This window comes from Microcebus murinus, chromosome 1 (assembly GCF_040939455.1).
Source record: "Microcebus murinus isolate Inina chromosome 1, M.murinus_Inina_mat1.0, whole genome shotgun sequence".
NCBI classification, from domain to species: Eukaryota; Metazoa; Chordata; class Mammalia; order Primates; family Cheirogaleidae; genus Microcebus; species Microcebus murinus.
The window spans coordinates 78,177,607-78,194,845 of record NC_134104.1 but is presented as its reverse complement, the minus strand read 5'-3'; the positions used below and the strand labels follow the sequence as shown (position 1 = coordinate 78,194,845).

Sequence of the window (17,239 nt, the reverse complement as noted above, 5' to 3'; positions counted from 1 at the left end):
AATTAGCCGGGCATGGTGGTGCATGCCTGTAGTCCCAGCTACTCGGGAGGTTGAGGCAGTAGGATCGCTGAGCCCCGGAGATTGAGGTTGCTGTGAGCCGGGCTGACGCCACGGCACTCACTCTAGCCTGGGCAACAAAGTGAGATTCTGTCTCAAAAAAAAAAATGAGCCGGGCGCGGTGGCTCACGCCTGTAATCCTAGCACTCTGGGAGGCTGAGGCGGGCGGATTGCTCGAGGTCAGGAGTTCGAAACCAGCCTGAGCAAGAGCGAGACCCCGTCTCTACTATAAATAGAAAGAAATTAATTGGCCAACTAATATATCTAAAATTAGCCGGGCATGGTGGTGCATGCCTATAGTCCCAGCTACTCAGGAGGCTGAGGCAGAAGGATTACTTGAGCCCAGGAGTTTGAGGTTGCTGTGAGCTAGGCTGATGCCACGGCACTCACTAAGCCTGGACAACAAGTGAGACCCTGTCTCCAAAAAAAAAAAAAAAAGAAAAGAAAAAAAAAAAAAAAATGAGTAAGGCACTGGAAGTCTGTACTCACTGAAAATATCTTTCAAGAATAGGGTAAAAACAGGCCGGGCGCTGTGGCTCACGCCTGTAATCCTAGCTCTTGGGAGGCCAAGGCGGGCGGATTGCTCAAGGTCAGGAGTTCAAAACCAGCCTGAGCAAGAGCGAGACCCCGTCTCTACTATAAATAGAAAGAAATTAATTGGCCAACTGATATATATATATAAAAAATTAGCCGGGCATAGTGGCGCATGCCTGTAGTCCCAGCTACTCGGGAGGCTGAGGCAGAAGGATCACTCTAGCCCAGGAGTTTGAGGTTGCTGTGAGCTAGGCTGACGCCACGGCACTCACTCTAGCCTGGACAACAAAGCGAGACTGTCTCAAAAAAAAAAAAAAAGAATAGGGTAAAAACATAGGCTGGGCACAGTAGTTCACACCTATAATCCTAGCACTTTGGGGAAGATTGCTCAAGGCCAAAAGTTCAAGACCAGCCTGAGCCAGAGTGAGACTGTCTCTATAATACATAGAAAAACTAGGTGGCCCTGGTGGTGTGTGCCTATAGTCCCAGCTATTCAGGAGGCTGAGGCAGGAGAACTGCTTGAGCCCAGGAATTTGAGGTTTGCAGTGAGCTATGATCATACCATTGCATACTAGCCCAGGTGACAAAGCAAGACTATCTCAAAGAAAAACAACAACAACAACAAAAAGTAGAGGTAAAAATAAAAATATACTCAACTTCATTCATAACATGAGAAATGTACATTATAACTACAATGAGACACCATTTCTCACCTATAACATGAGCAAAAACTCAAAAGCGTGATAATATGCCCTGCTGGTGAAGCTGAAGACATAGGCATTCTTCTATGTTGCTGTTTGGGGGGCCAATGGTATAAACTATATGATATAGAATTTGGCAATATCTATCAAAACTATGTATGCATTTATTCTTTGATCCAGCAATCCTGTTTCTAGGACTTTTAAAGATATACCTTCAAAAATATAAAACAAGAAAAAATGTACAAGTTGCTGACTGCAACATAATTTGTAATATTAAGAGTAAAATATGAAAAACAAAATGCCCAGTAATAAGAAATTGGTTAAAAATTTATCACACATACAAGCAATAAATAGAGTACTATGCAGGCAGAAAAAAAGAGAGGGATATCCATGGACAGATATAAAATGACTTTTAGGATATACTTTCAAATGAAAAAAATCACAATGGAAAAAGTTTTAATTTTTTAGATTTTATTTTATTCAAATATATATAAACCTTTTTAAAAACAGTTTTACAGAGTTCACAACCATTCCAAAAACATTCACATTGCATACAGTTGCCCTCATTTTAAAATCAGAAACCATTCTCATTTTACTTATTTACTTAATTTCTACTTAATTCCAAAAAGAATTTAAAACAGATTAAATCATCCTCACTGTACCTTGCACGGAACCAAGAAACTGACAACTTTAGCTGCCAGTTAGTTGATTTGTAAGATTCTGATGTACATTTGGAGTAGGCAGCAAGGGGTATTACATATGACCTTGGGCAAGTTTCCTAATCTATAAAATGAGGATAGTAACAGTACCTTCCTCAAAAGGTTGATGTAAAGTTTAAATGAGCTAATACATGTAAAAAGATGACAACTCTGCCTGCATATAAGCACAATTGCTGAAATTATTGTGTATCTATGACTGAAGCACCAGTTGGATGGAAAGATACCTATCAGCTTCTTCTATCTCTGAAAGAGCTCTGAGGAAGCTCAGTCAGAACTTTATCTTATACCTCTCCTCTTAAAATCTGTATCCTCTTCCTTCAACCATTAGACATGGTTAGAACCCCCACTCTTAGAAAAAAGCTTCAGTTGACTACTCCAAACAATCAAACTACAAACTACCACAAATTTTCACTGTCACACTTCTTAAATACCTTTTCTGTAGCTACTGTTATTGATATGATTGAGATGGCCTTTAGGTCTGTGGTCCCCAACCCCCAATCCGCCCCTCCCCACCTCCACCTCCCCACTCACCCACCCTACCCACAGTCTGTGGAAAAAGTGTCTTCTATGAAACCAGTTCCTGGTGCCAAAAAGGTTGGGGACCACTGCTTAGGAAAACCAGCTGGCATTTCCCTGGGGAAGTCAGAACTTGATTTTGTGAGCTTCCCAGAGTTGTATAGAAATAGGAAAACAGAACAAATAGAATAACACTAAAACCACAATGCTAATTTACCAATGGAAAGAACTGTATTTGCCCTAAGGTACTGACAGTTGAATTCTCTAACCAGCTCCTTCTCGTCCTATAGAAAATCTATAAACAGGAAGTCAAATTATAACCAAATGTTTGTTGGGATAGCCTGGCTACAAGGTTTGGACATATTTAACCCTCCAGGCAGCATACCACCTTCTCTGAACAGTCCTGAAAAACACTTCCAAATTCTGCCTAACTCCCATTTTTCTATATTTCTATGCTGCCCATCCACCTTCTGCTGTGACAGTCTTTCTTTAGATATGCTAATATCATCTATTAGACTATATCAAGTCCCACTCTTCCTGCTTTCAACCTGAAAGAGATAATCTTTTAAGATGTCTTCTACAGAAAACTGAGCTCATCTATTACGTGATTTTATTAAGCCAACTCTGAGTTCTACTGATGGCACCTACATTATACCACATACACCCACTCAACCTCACCTGTCACCTTCTAATCACTTTCTCTTCCTTAACCCTTAACTTGAATGTCATTCCCCACTATATTCAGTGACCTCTTTTCTTCAGTTCTCTTTCTGCTGGATTTCACGACTGCAATTGATACAGTATGCCTTCCATTTCTTAAAAACTTTCCTAATCAGTGGCTTTAATAGAACCAAGTTCTGTTGGTTCTGCTCATTAATTTTAACTTGCTCTATAATACCTATGACGGTTAAGACTTCAGGTCTAGAATCAAACAGATCCAAATCCAGGCTCTACTCCTTACTTGCTATGTGCCCACAAAAAAGTTACTTCTCTAAGATTTGTCCTTTAACTGTGAAATGGACATAATGGCATAATTGGCTATTAAGTGCTCAGCATAATAGGCTTACTCTGGCACAAAGTAATCACTCAATAAATGTTAACTATTATCTCTGTGTCCTAATTCTCAGCTTCTAGCACTCTATTCTTTCTTCCTTGAAGAATTCACTGTCTCAAATAGCTTTGAATAATACTACAATTAAGTATATTCCTGTAGTCACTGTTGCAAGACTAAATCTTTCACCATCTTCTTCAGTAATAAAGAAAATTACTATTTGTGTATTTTACCAATATTTAATAATTAATCTTCTGAAAACCGGTTTCATTTTTGCACTCATTCTTAAAACACTAATTTGCCTTGGATTCTGCAATACCATACTTTCCATATTTTTCTTCTCTTGCCATCTCTTCTTAGACTCCTCTGCCAGCTTATCCTCCTGTACCCAGACTCTGGTGTCCTAATGGGAAAGTCTAAGGGTTTTCTGCATTTCTCATGCTACAGTCTCTCCCATCATGGCTACAACTGCAATCTATAAATAAGTAAATGACTTCCATATTATTTATATCTCTAGCCCAACCCTTTCTCGAAATTTTAGATCCCCATATCTAACTGCCTACTGACGTCACCATGTGATAACAAAGGCAGCTTAAACACAATAGATCCAAAACTGGATTCATAATCTTCCTCCCAATCCTAGTTCTCCAGTATTTTGTTGCTAATGAATGGCACCGCCATCTATCCAAGCTGCATAATACAGAATTCTAGAAGTTATCCTTAATAACCTTCATCTTCCTCCGCCTTCATATCTAATCAAGCCTACAGATAATTCAACTCAAATATATCTTTTAAAGACACCCACTTATCTCTATCCCCACAAATCTAATTTTTCCTTCCTCTTAGATATTCTATCTACTCTAGCCACAAAAATCTACTTTACAATACCTGTATATGACTTATTCTTTCCCATCCCTCTTCTCTAGCCAAGCCATGTGTTTTATTCTCTCTCAAAACTCCTCTTGAAAACCTTCACTCTAATTCAAGCCAGCATCACTCCTTACTGGGGAAAAATAAAAGTTACAGATTCAGGGTCATGGTTTATTCAGCCCAATCATCTATCTTTGACAGTGATACCAGAACATATTATGGTTTTTCTCCCAGATGTCATCCTCAAAAATCTGTCACTACTCAAATATACTATTTCCTTTAATAATGCATCAAGCACTACATCTGTAAATATATACATGCTTTATATGCCTTTTGCTAATATATACATATTTTTTCAGCTTTTTCTTCAAGTACCAAGGTAATCCTCTCATTTTAGCATTCCTAGATTTAATGAGCAGACTGATAGTTTTCTCACCTATATTATTTGTGATTTTAAAGGAAGTACAAAAATAAATACATCATGCATCAAGCCCTTAGACTCTGCTTAAAGGGCATGATCGAGCTGTATTCATATTTATATTCCCAGTTTCCATAATAATGTGTCATAAAGAGAAGGTAGTCAATACATGTTCAACAGAATGAAAGGAATTCTGCTCAGGACTGATACTGTAAACTTCATGAATGCCAGAAAAGAAAGCAAACTTCTCAAATATTTTAACTCTGCTTCTTTTGAAGAAAAATTATATTTGGGCTTAAAAGGTAGAAAGCATTGATGCCCAGTATAGGTGAGGAGACTGTAACAGAGCACCTTGCTGCCTTAAATGAAGTCAAACTCTACGTGAATGGGATCACTGAATTGCTGCCAGTGGAGGAAGTGTAGAGAACCAGAAGGTTGCCAAGGACTGGAAAAGAGCAAATAAACATAGTTCTGATTTTTTAAGAAACAGAAATAACTGCCAACAACAGTCCAGCATACTTGACGTCAAACCTTTTCTAAATTCAGGTTATTTATTTAAAATCAGCTTCTAACCACTTAGAAAAGAAAATGGTAAGCATTTGTGGAACCAACCTGAGTTATATCAGATTAATATCATTTCCTGTCTTTTTTAAAATAGAATATGTGTACAGATAAGTCATAGATCAAAAAGAAGCAGTAAAAATAGTATGTCGATAGGATTTCAACAAGGTATTTGACCAGGTTCTCATTATACCCAAATATAAGATAAATATAAGATGAATAATAATACTACAATTAGGTGGCTAGGTAATTGAACAACCTTAACTAACAAGTGCTCATTAATAAACTGCTATCCATCTGAAGGGCAGTTCTACCAGCAAGGTTCAGAACCCTGTCTGTGGTCTTCTCCTGTTCAGCAATTTTATCAACAACTGGAATGAAGATGTACTGTACTACTACTGTTGGCATCTATTATGTGGATGACATGAACCTAGGGAAAATAGCTTATATAGATTATGAAAGAGCCAGGATCTAAAAACACAATAAGGCATAAGAATGGGCTAATTCTAATAAAATGAAATTTAATCTAAAAGATCAATTGGCACTTTGTGTCCAAAAATATACATGTGACTTTGGGATGGGCAAGCTGTGGCTTAATTGCCATATATGTTAAAAAAAACAAACAAACAAAAAACATCTCAATGGCTTTCATGGACAGCAAGCTCAGTATGATCTAAGGTAGATATCAGAAAAGCTAATGTGATGCTAGCTGCAGCAATACTAGTATCTCAAAGACAGGAGGTAGCAGTCTTGTTCAACTTTAGACTGATCAGACCACAGCTGGGATACTGTGTGGCTTTCTAGGGGTCACAGTCTTCAAAGGATCATAACCACACTGGCATATAGTCAGAACGGAACCACCAGGATGCTTAGGAGCCTGGATACTGGTTCACAAAAGGAAAGGCAGAAGGCAGTGGAGATTTATAAATATAAGATAAAACATTGCCTTAAGAGGAAAATGACAGATATTTTCATTCAGTCATTCGATGAACATTAATATCAAACCTATTTCAAAAGACACTGTGAGAATGGACAGGGAAACAAAGAGAAGATAGCCCATGTCTGCAAGAAATTCATATGTATATTCAGATATGTATATATGTAGAGTTGAAACAGCCATGATCTAAAAAAGAATTAGATTGTTCTATATGATTTCATAAGGCAGAAATAGGACCAGTGGAAGAAGTTAGAAAGTAACTGATTTCAGCTCCATATAAGGAAGAGTATTTTAAGAGTCAAGGCTAATGAAGAAAGAAGCTGTCTGAAAAGACTGCAAGGTTCCCATCAGTAATGGTGTACTTAGAGGGGATACTGTAGGAATAAGGCAGGCACTAACCTGGACCATCTTTAATGTTGATTCTAGACACCCCCAGGAAATGGACTCTCATCGGATTCATCCTACTGGTGCACTTCAGTATCCCAGGTTCCCTACAGTTGCTACTTCCAACTCTGTACCCTGTCCCCCACTGAAGCAATGCTTTATAATTGGGAACAGATCTGAGCACAATAGGAATAATGAGAAATAGGAAGAAAGTGAATCATCAGCAGATAGGAACACAAAAAATCAATACTGTTCCATGTGCCTTGAATTTGTAAAGAAAATGGAAGGACTCTCTATCCTTTAATTCATAAATTTGATAAAAATATTCATTTATGTTCAATTAACGTAAATAAGGATTTGCTATGCACTGCCATCCCTGGTTGTGGGCCATTTTTTTCTAACCAACAAAGAAAAAATAGTTTTAACTTAAGATCATTTCGAAAATTTGTGTCCTAAATAAGCACTCCAAAACCCTCATTATAAAGTTGTGAGTAAAATAACTTTAGAATACATTTCTTAAAAGGAATGATTCATTGGATACAGTAGACCAAATACCACAAAATAATCAAATTGTGGAAGTGTAATTAAATGGCTACTTAAGTTTAATCTATTTAAAAATCACAGGCAGGATAACATAGAGAAAAGGCCTAGACCATTTAGTTCTGGCTTTTATAAATTGGTTTAAGATTATTAAGCCTACTTTCACTCGTTTTATTTTGTAATTTCAAAACAATCTCACATAGGGGCTCTAAATGCTGCATCTGGGTATTAAAGGAGTTCGCCCTTTCAAACTCTTAATATTAACTTCTTGGAAGCAATCTCTCACACTTCAGAGCTTTCCCAATTGTATCCAACAAATGGGGCACAATTCGATTTCCAAGGGCTCTTTCTTTCAAACAGCAGCCCAGAAAGGCAAAAGTGAGAAAGGAAAAGAGGAGCATCTTTAACCACAAGCCCTGAAAAAAGGCTTCCCCCGCCGGTTGTCATCAACTCTGTGGACTCTCTACCATTTCTTAACACATGCCTGGATGTTTTGTTCAAAAAAGAAAAAGAAAAAAAAATAGATTCCAGCTTTCCTGGGACGGGAAGCTCCCCTTCTGTAGAAGTGGCTAAAGCTAGGCTCCCCGCGGGATTTCATCTCGTTGCCAAGGCAGCGCCAACTCCAGTCGTCCGGCGCGAGGGCAGTTCTGGCGGGCCCGGAGCCCAGGGCGGCCCCAGCCTGCGGACAGCAGCCCGGCCGAGCCCGGAGCCCCACGGCCACAGAGTCGGGGCCGCGACCCCGGACGGCCCCGCGGGCGCCCCAGGACCGCGGCGGAAGGCGGGGAGACGCGTCTCTACTTACAGTGACACCATCCTAGGTGACAGCACCAGTGCAGCTTGAAGCACTTGCCATGGCTGTGCGTGGCACAGATGGAGAGCCCGTCGCACGGCTGGAAATCGGGTCTGCGGGCAGCGCAACTCCGCGCCAGGGCCTGAGCCTCGTCGAGTTTCTCGCTCTTCCAACCCCGCTCGGGCGCCGCCGCCACCGAACTCATTTCCTCTCCCTCCGCGCGGAGCCGAGACCAGGAGCCCGGGAGGAGCGGCGTCTGGGCGGGCAGGAAGCCGAGCCGGCTGCAGACGCGGGAGGGCGCGGCGCGGGCCGGGAGTCACGCCAGCGCGCGGCGGCGGCGGGAGCGCGGCGGTCCCAGGCTCTAGGAGGAGCCGCCCCGGGCGCTGCGACCGGGGCTGGGCCTGCCACCGCCTCCCTCCGTCCGCCGCGGCGCGCGCCGCGCCCCACGCGCACACGCACGCGCACACGCGCGCGCCAGCCGGCCCCGGCCGACGTCCCCCGGCTAGCAGGGCCTCCTCACACACGCCCTGCCTGGGAGCGCGGTCGTCGGCGTCCCCTCCCGTCGCGGCGGGTTCCTCCCACAGGCCCACTCATTCCTCAGAGGCAGACCCGGACGGAGGCCCGTTGTGAACACACGCGCCTCGATGTTCGCACGACACCGGCTTACACACACACTTCCCACACACGCTCCCCTCCGAGCGAGGTCGTCTCGAGAGCTGCCACACGCTCCAGGGACGGCTGTGCACCCGGGTGCACGCCCACCGAACCTCTCAGTGGGCTGGCCCGGGCGCACCTCTGGGCGACGTTTCCTCACAGCCTGTCCTGCACCGCCTCTCACGTTTCCCTCGTACACACCTCCCGGAGCGGCCGGGCACAGGGACCCCTGGTAGGCGGCACACGCCCACACGCGCGCGCGCAATCCCAGGGCTGCCTCCCGCCCGGGACCCTGTCACGTGCCGCGCCCCAGCCCCGCGCCGCCGCCGGCCGCAGCACCCGCCGCCCCAACCTTGGCGCGGGCTGCAGTTCTCCTCCTCCCCCACTCCCTCCCCCCACCTCCAGTTGCGCGGGGAAAGCAGCCAAGCAGAGTGCGGAGAGGGGGGGGGGTGTGTATTTTGGGGTGTACGTGATGTGTGTGTTGTGTGAGTGTTTATAATTATTTGGGATATGTGTGTTGGGTACGTGTGTGTAGTGGGCTGTGTTAGGTGCAAACATAAAGGGGGTGTGGTTGAGTGATGCATATGACAGGTAAGGGGTGTGTGGCGTGGAAGTATATGCAGTGTGGATGGTGTGTGTGGCATATGTGTACGTGATGTGGGGGTGGGTATGAATAGTCATATGAGTGTGTCTATGGTGTACGTTTGGTGTGTGTAACTGGCATGTTGAGTGTGTGCATGGTGTATATGGGTGGAATCGAGTGTGTGTGGTACATGTGGGTGTGTGTACACACAAACCACTCGTGTTTGCTGAGGACTCTGCCTTTGCATGTTAATGCCCGCTCTGGCCAGCGGTGTGACTGACCCTGATGGTGGCCGTGGCTTCCCCACACAGTTGGCTGGCATTCTTCCCTCCTGGGGACAAGTTGCTCCAAATAGATTTTCCATGCCAGACTCTGCTACTAAGAACCGACCCCAGGCTGAGTTCAGTGAAGAGAAAACAAACCATTTACTCCCAGGGAGCACTGCTGGGAATTAGTGTTTCCCTGCAACAAGGCCAGAACTCAACCTTCAACAGAGAAAAGGAGGGGACGCTCTCTCCTTATTTGCCAAACGTTTTTCAGAGCACAGGAAAATGCCTGTAATTACCAAGGTTCAGGAAACAACAAGCCTTTCAGCACAAATACTGTGTGGGGACGTTTTTATGCCCAGGTCCACTTTCTCCTTTACTTTATTCCTTTCCTGTTTTGCACCAACAAGAGACTCATTTTGAAATAACCAAATTCATCCTCAAGCACTGAAAATCCTTGCTGCCATAAGCAATCTTTCATAATTTTCCCTTTTATTTAACCTTGGCTTGAGAAAGGAAATGTAATTTGCATATATCTTACTCTAGCGAAATCTTCATTTAGTAGGGGTTGAGGAGAGACTCAATATGGCAGCAAAGGTATTTTTAAGAAAGGTCTGAATCAAAATCACAAAACATGGTTCTCCCATTAACCTAACATTGAAACAGCTGTAAACATAAAGCATATCTCATTAACTTCCTACCCAACTGCCCCCCAAAAAAATCCTAAAGAAATACAGCCCTGACATAAAATCTATGCATTCTTGCTGTTAATTTCACAGTCTGACCCATCTCAGAATAGCATGAGTAAAAGGTAGAGAAAACTTAATCAAAGAAATCCATACTCCATTACTACTGCAGCAAGCCAACCAAGAATTTTCAATGGGGAATTTCCAACTGTTCTACCCTATTTTTCTCTTCCCCCAACCTATAAACTCAGTCTAATACTGTCTGTATCATAGAAGGCCTTATAACAGAATCCTCTCAGTATTTCAGCAACTGATACTTGAACAGGATCTTCCCCTGGCTTTTACTATAGAGTGAACCATGTTATAAGATTCCACTATGTATAAAACAGACCATCTGAGCCAGTGAAAAATGAGCATAAGAAAGAATGCAATATAGCTCTTTAGCCAGGAGGGTAAGGTAAATTACCAAAACACCCCATTTTATGTTAGTCACATGATTTGAAGCTAAGAATCCTTTACATTTTTCAATATCATGGAACTCATTTTATCCCCTTGCTCTAAATATATTATTAACTTCTCCTGTCTTGTATGGAGCAGGAGGAGGTAAGTGCTGGGACCTCTCAAACATATATACACAGCTTTCAGGCTGTGCTGTTGGGATATAATTTTTAATAATTTTATTATGAAAATTTCCAACATCTACAAAAGTGGAGAGACTAGTATAATGAACCCCATGTACCCATCATCTGGTTTCAATAATTATTAACTCATTTAAAAAATCTTGTTTCAGGGGGGGAAAGGGGCATTTATTGAAACCTTAAAATCTGTACCCCCATAATATGCCGAAATAAAAAAAAAAAAAAGAAATTGAGGTAGAAAAAAAAAAAAATCTTGTTTCATCTATAGCTCCACCCACTCCAGACCCCTACCCTGCCACTGGATTATTTTGAAGCAAATCTCAGATATCAAATAGTTTCATCCATAGTGTTTTGGTATGTATCTGTAAAGGAACTTTTAAAAAACTATAACCCATAATACCACTATCATGTAATAGTATACAATTTGATCATAAATATGAACTTGCCCCATAGCTGCTCACACCTCCCCTTTAAGAATGTCGCTCCCTCTGCCTGGAATTTTCTCCTTTCCTCCCTTTCTCCCCTGCCTACCTTTTCAGCTTAAGTGTCACTTCCTCTAAGAAGCTTTCTCTGACCGGTCCAGACTAAGTTATATACACTCTCCCTTCATATCACTTGCCCCATTTTTAATGAATAATTAAGGAAGGCATTATTGAATTAATGTCTTTCTCCATCCTCCTCCCTGCCACAAATGCTCCTTGCGGGCAGGAACATGGCCTCTGCCTTATTCTCCACCTTGTTTTCAGTACTTAGCACAGGCAATTCCATTTCAGATTCCAAAATGCTGGAATAAGTTCATCTTTGACAAATTCTTTGCAAATATGTATAAATAATTACTTTTCTTGTAACCACACTCTTAGATAGTCCTTTCCCACACTGACTCTGAGCTTAGCTATGTGTATTAGTTATCTATTGCTCTGTACCAAATCATCCCCAAGTTAAAACAAAACACAGTTTCTGTGGGTCAGAATCCCAGCTATGACTTAGCTGGGTCCTCCACTTCAAAGTCTCTCACAATACTGCAATGAAGCTGTGGGCCGGGGCTGCATTCTCATCTAAGGGTTCAGCTGGGGAAGGATCTGCCTCCAATCTCTCTCTCTGATTGGTTGTTGGCAAGATTCAGTTCCTTAAGGAACTGTTGGCCTGAGGGTTCGGTTCCTCGCTGGTGGTTGGGCCTCTTCATGGGCCTCTCCCTAGGACAGTGGACACATGGCAGCTTGCTTTATCAGAGTGAGCTTGTCTTTAAGCAGAGTCAGAGCACCACAATCTTTTATAACCTAATCTTGGGAGTGATATCCCATCAATTTTGTCATATTCTGTTCATTAGAAGCAAGTCTCTAGGTCCAACCCCATGCAAGGGCAGGAGATTATGCAGAGCAGGAAAGCCACAAGGCAGAAATCACTGGGAGCCTTTCGGAAGCTGCTTGCTACAACACATGATTTGCTTTAGCCAATGAGTGAATAGCAAAGATGTATAGTAAAGATTTGCAAAAAGCATGCTTATTGGAATTTGTCCTTTCTTTCTGTGCTTAGAAGCCTGAAATCACCATGTGTATGAGCCTGAGCAAGTCTGCTGGAGGATGAAATACCCTGTGGAGGAGACCGAAGGTGCCCAAGTGGACAAGCAGCCGATCCCCAGACGATGGCCTGTCAACCACTAGGACTAGGAATGAGGCTATAGTAGATCATGCTAGACCCACCAGCTGATCCCAGAAGCAAGAGAGAGCCCAGTGTAGATCTGCTGAGTCAGTCCAGACCAGAGCAGCCACCAGGATGAACCACAGAATCAAGAGCTACATAAAATGGTGGCTGTTTTAAACTGCTAAATTTTAGTTGGTTTCTTACATAGCAAAAGCTAACTGATACATCCACCAATCCTCTCACATTATAGACAAAGTAATTAAGGATTCAAGAGGCTAAGTAACTCATTCAATGTCACAGTACAGCAGACATGGTAGGAAAAAAGACCTGGCGTTAGAACAATGCAAATGGTTCAACTCTAGGCTCTGTTGTTTCCTAGCTGGGAAACCTTGGCAAATCTCATACATTAATACCTTCTGGGCTTTCATTTCTTTATCGACAACAAAAACAAAAAAACCCCAGAAGGTTCTGCAACAAGTCTCTTAATACTCAAAGCCATGACTTGTCTACTTGGTTAAAGAGCTGAGGTTAGAATCCTTTTGGTTCAGATGTCATTTGCGAATAGTCAGATATCCTCTTCCTATTGTATTGCCCATATTTGCCTAATACTAATACATAGTATGTCTATGCACACCAACTATTCTGAATATTTTGATAAATTGAGTCATTACAATTCAGTTACTTTTTGGTTGCTTGATTGAACCAAGCAACTAATTTCACCATGGTTATAAATAACCTGCTAGTAATTGGTCAATTTGTCATATTAAAGCAATTAGAATGATGAAGTGGATGGAGAAGCTTCCAAATGAGGTGCAACTAAATTAAGAGTCTTATGTGGGGAGGGAGGATGCCTCTTCAGCTTTGCCACTGGCATCATTCAGACCCTCATCATCCCCTCCAGTGTAAAGGAAAGAATAGCAGCTTTGGAATCAGACAGAATGGAATCAAAGCTCAGCTCTACTGCCACTGATGGGTGATTGTTGCCAAGGTATTTTAGCCTCATCTCTTAAATCAGCATTATAATTCCTACCTTCCTACTTCCTGTGAACACTAAATACAATAATATATGTGAAGAGCCAAGCCCAGTATCTAGCATGTTGCAGATGCTCAATAAATATTAGTCCCTCTTCCCAGCACCTCCAAATGCCTCCATGTCCACAGACTCTCTTTGCTCCAATCCTTCCTTCACGATGCTGAGAAGAGATCTCTCTAAAGCATAACTCTGATCATCTGGGCTTAAAAACCTTTGATGCAGCCAGTGGCTGCAATGAAGTGGCTCATTCCTATAATCCTAGCACTTGAGGCCAAGAGTTCAACAGCAGCCTGAGCAACATAGCAAGACCCCGTCTCTATAAAAAAAAATACTTAAAAATTAGCTAGGCATTGTGGTGCACGCCTGTAGTCCTACCTACTCAGAACACTGAGGCAGGAGGATCTCTTGAGCTCAGGAGTTTGAGGTCGCAGTGAGCAATGATAATGGCACTGCACTCTAGCCCAGGCAATGGAGTGAGAAGCTGTCTCAGAAAGGAAAGAAAGAAAGAAAGAAAGAAAGAAAGAAAGAAGGAAGGAAGGAAGGAAGGAAGGAAGGAAGGAAGGAAGGAAGGAAGGAAGGAAGGAAGGAAGGAAGGAAGGAAGGAAGGAAAGAAAGAAAGAAAGAAAGAAAGAAAGAAAGAAAGAAAGAAAGAAAGAAAGAAAGAAAGAAAGAAAGAAAAGAAAACACACACACACAAAAAAAACCTTTGATACTTCTCACTGCCTACTGGAAAAATGAAGCTCTTTTGTAGTATATAGGAAGCCCTCCCACCTCTTCTCCAGCTATTCTTCCACATGCCTCCAAATCTGCAACCTCCCTGGATTATAATTTTGTTTTTTGACATGTATTAATAATATCTTCTCCTGCCTACCTCTGTGCCTTCCCTCATCCTGCTCTCTTTGCCTTGAATTGCCCACCCCCCTTTATGCATGGGGAATCCTGCCTTTCCTGGAAGTTTTAGCTCAAATACTACTTAAAGCCTTTCCTTTGTTCACTCTCTCATACACACTTCAGGACTTGCTGTGTCTATCGCTTGCTATTTCAAGTAGTGAGGCAGATACTGTGCATTCCAGTGCCTGGCATTGTGTTGGGTGCATAAAGGACACCCAATACATACTTTTAAATGGACACATTAAAAGATTTATGAGGAGGATCAAGAGCAGCCTGAGAAACATAGCGAGACCCTATCTCTATAAAAAAAATACCTAAAAATTAGTTCGGCATTCACAAATAGTATGGAAGAGCAAATCACCTTTCAAATCTTAGACCCTCAGAATGAGGAGATTCCCTTGAAGCCTTTGAAATTAAATGGAAGCCTGTCTTTAAAAACTGGCTTATAGGCCGGGTGCGGTGGCTCACACCTGTAATCCTAGCACTCTGGGAGGCCGAGGTGGGCGGATTGCTCGAGGTCAGGAGTTCGAAACCAGCCTGAGCAAGAGCGAGACCCTGTCTCTACTATAAAATAGAAAGAAATTAATTGGCCAACTAATATATATAGAAAAAAATTAGCCAGGCATGGTGGCACATGCCTGTAGTCCCAGCTATTCGGGAGGCTGAGGCAGTAGGATTGCTTGAGCCCAGGAGTTTGAGGTTGCTGTGAGCGAGGCTGATGCCATGGCACTCACTCTAGCCTGTGCAACAAAGTGAGACTCTGTCTCAAAAAAAAAAAAAAAAAACTGGCTTATAATTGTACTGAATGTCTTAGCTCTATAGGTGACCCAGGCCACAACAAGTACAGGTTCAAAGAAACATTTTAGACATTGCAAGAATGACAGATCCATAATCGAAAAATATTCATGGTCCCTCCCTAACCTTTCGATATTGCACCATGAGGGGCAGCTTTCCCACAAAATATGCTACCGTGCCACCATCAAAGGCAAAATAGAAAGTCAGATGGACCCCAAGCCAGTCCAAAATAGCACTTCTTGCATTTTTTAAGTGGTAAAAGTGGTTGATATTTGTGGGTCACCTTAATATGGTTTTTTAAATTCTCCATTCTCTCCCTCAGCTGCTCTTTGAAAGGGACACAGCCATTTTGTGTCAATTTGTTTTATCAGCTGGAGAAGTATTTTTATCTATGAAAAATTTTAGTGGAAAAATTAACCTTTAGAGTAGGTTTCGAACATAGAAGAGAAGGGCAAAAAGGGCCAGTCATTAACCTGCCAAACAATCTGGCCTCTGTGGGCCTCAGTAAACACCCTCAGTGTTCATGCTTCTCTGGACCAATACGCACTGAGTTTCTCCTGAGTGATGCGATGTGACACTAAGAGAGGCAGGATCGGGTCGATTTTGTGCTCCACACAACACAACTCGTTCTTTATGCTCCGACAGTCCACACCTACTTCTGGAAGCAATGGACCTCTCATAATTTTGAAACAAGAACACTCTGGTTTCTTTTAATGGTAGGATAACACGCATTCTACCATTTTCGGTTTTTAAGAAGCCTTTTTATCTTGACGATGTACAATTAAAATATTTCAGCTTTTAGTTCATTTCAGTAAGCAGCTAAAGGGTAAAATGACAGTGGAGAACAATCTGGAACACAACGAGTGACTCATGGATTATAAATGAGGCAGCTGAGACACCATGTGCCACCTGCGAAGACGCTGCGCTGTGGTCAGCACCCCCACCACACCCAGGGCCCCGAGCACTCAGGCAGCGTCCGCCCACAAAGCTGGGCTCATCTATCAACTTCACAAATAGCTGTTGAGTGTCTTCTATGTGCCAGGCTCTGGGCTGGAGAGAGAGATCATTTAGAGGGGAAACATAAACCAACCATAAGAAGATAAAAGGTAATTGCTTTGATTGAGGGGTTTAAACAAAGCACAATAGGAGAACAAGGGAGAAACACATGTCTGCCTGGAGCCATCAAAAACATTTCCCAGAAAGGATGAGTGAGCACTGGTGATGCAGGCAAGCTGGAGTGGGGTTCAATGGGAGAGGAAACAGCTTGCATGGTGGTAAGAAGGGCAGAAAGCTGCTCTGTAGGTCTGTCTTGCTTAGAAGTAATGTATACCTGAAGGAGCAGTCAAATGAGAGGGAATTGGTAAGCAGGGGACCAGATCATGAAAAGCCAAGCAAAGTTTAGATTTAGTCCTCCTCTAACCCTGTATTTCTTGGTTCTTTTCTTTTCTTTTCTTTTTTTCTTTTTTTTTTTTTTTGAGACAGAGTCTCACTCTGTAACCTGGGCTAGAGTGCCGTGGCGTCAGCCTAGCTCACAGCAACCTCAAACTCCTGGGCTCAAGCGATCCTCCTGGTCGAGCAGTTGGCATTACAGCCACATGCCACCACACCTGGATAATTTTTCTATTTTTAATAGAGACAGAGTCTCACTATTGCTCAGGCTGGTCTCAAACTCCTGACCTCAAGCGATCCTCCTGCCTTGGCCTACAGGCATGAGCCACCTCGCCCAGCCCATAAACCTATACTTTTTGTACATCTTTCAGCTAGGAACACTTTGCTCAATGGAAATACTTATCAGAAAGCATAAATGAAACAGATTTGTAAAGTCCAGCTGCTCCGATTGAGGCTGATGTGTGTTGGTAGGGAATGCTAGACTCCCATTTGTTTGTAATTCGCCCAACACCAGAGCAAAAGCCCTGCTCCAAGAGGTGGGAGGCTGTGGCGGGCAGCCTCCAAGATGGCCCCCAGTGATCACCA

At 42.8% G+C, this 17,239-nt stretch overlaps 1 protein-coding gene across 1 annotated transcript in view; it reads right to left on the bottom strand.

Annotated features, from left to right (window-relative positions):
- C1H3orf70 (chromosome 1 C3orf70 homolog) overlaps positions 1-8,931 on the bottom strand; it is a 71,329-nt gene extending 62,398 nt beyond the window's left edge. Inside the window, exon 1 of the mRNA XM_012736848.3 lies at positions 8,091-8,931. Within this exon, the coding sequence (XP_012592302.1) occupies positions 8,091-8,283 (193 nt within the window). The 5' untranslated portion in view covers positions 8,284-8,931. The remainder of the gene's footprint in view (positions 1-8,090) is intronic.
- Between the last annotated feature and the right edge of the window lie 8,308 nt (positions 8,932-17,239).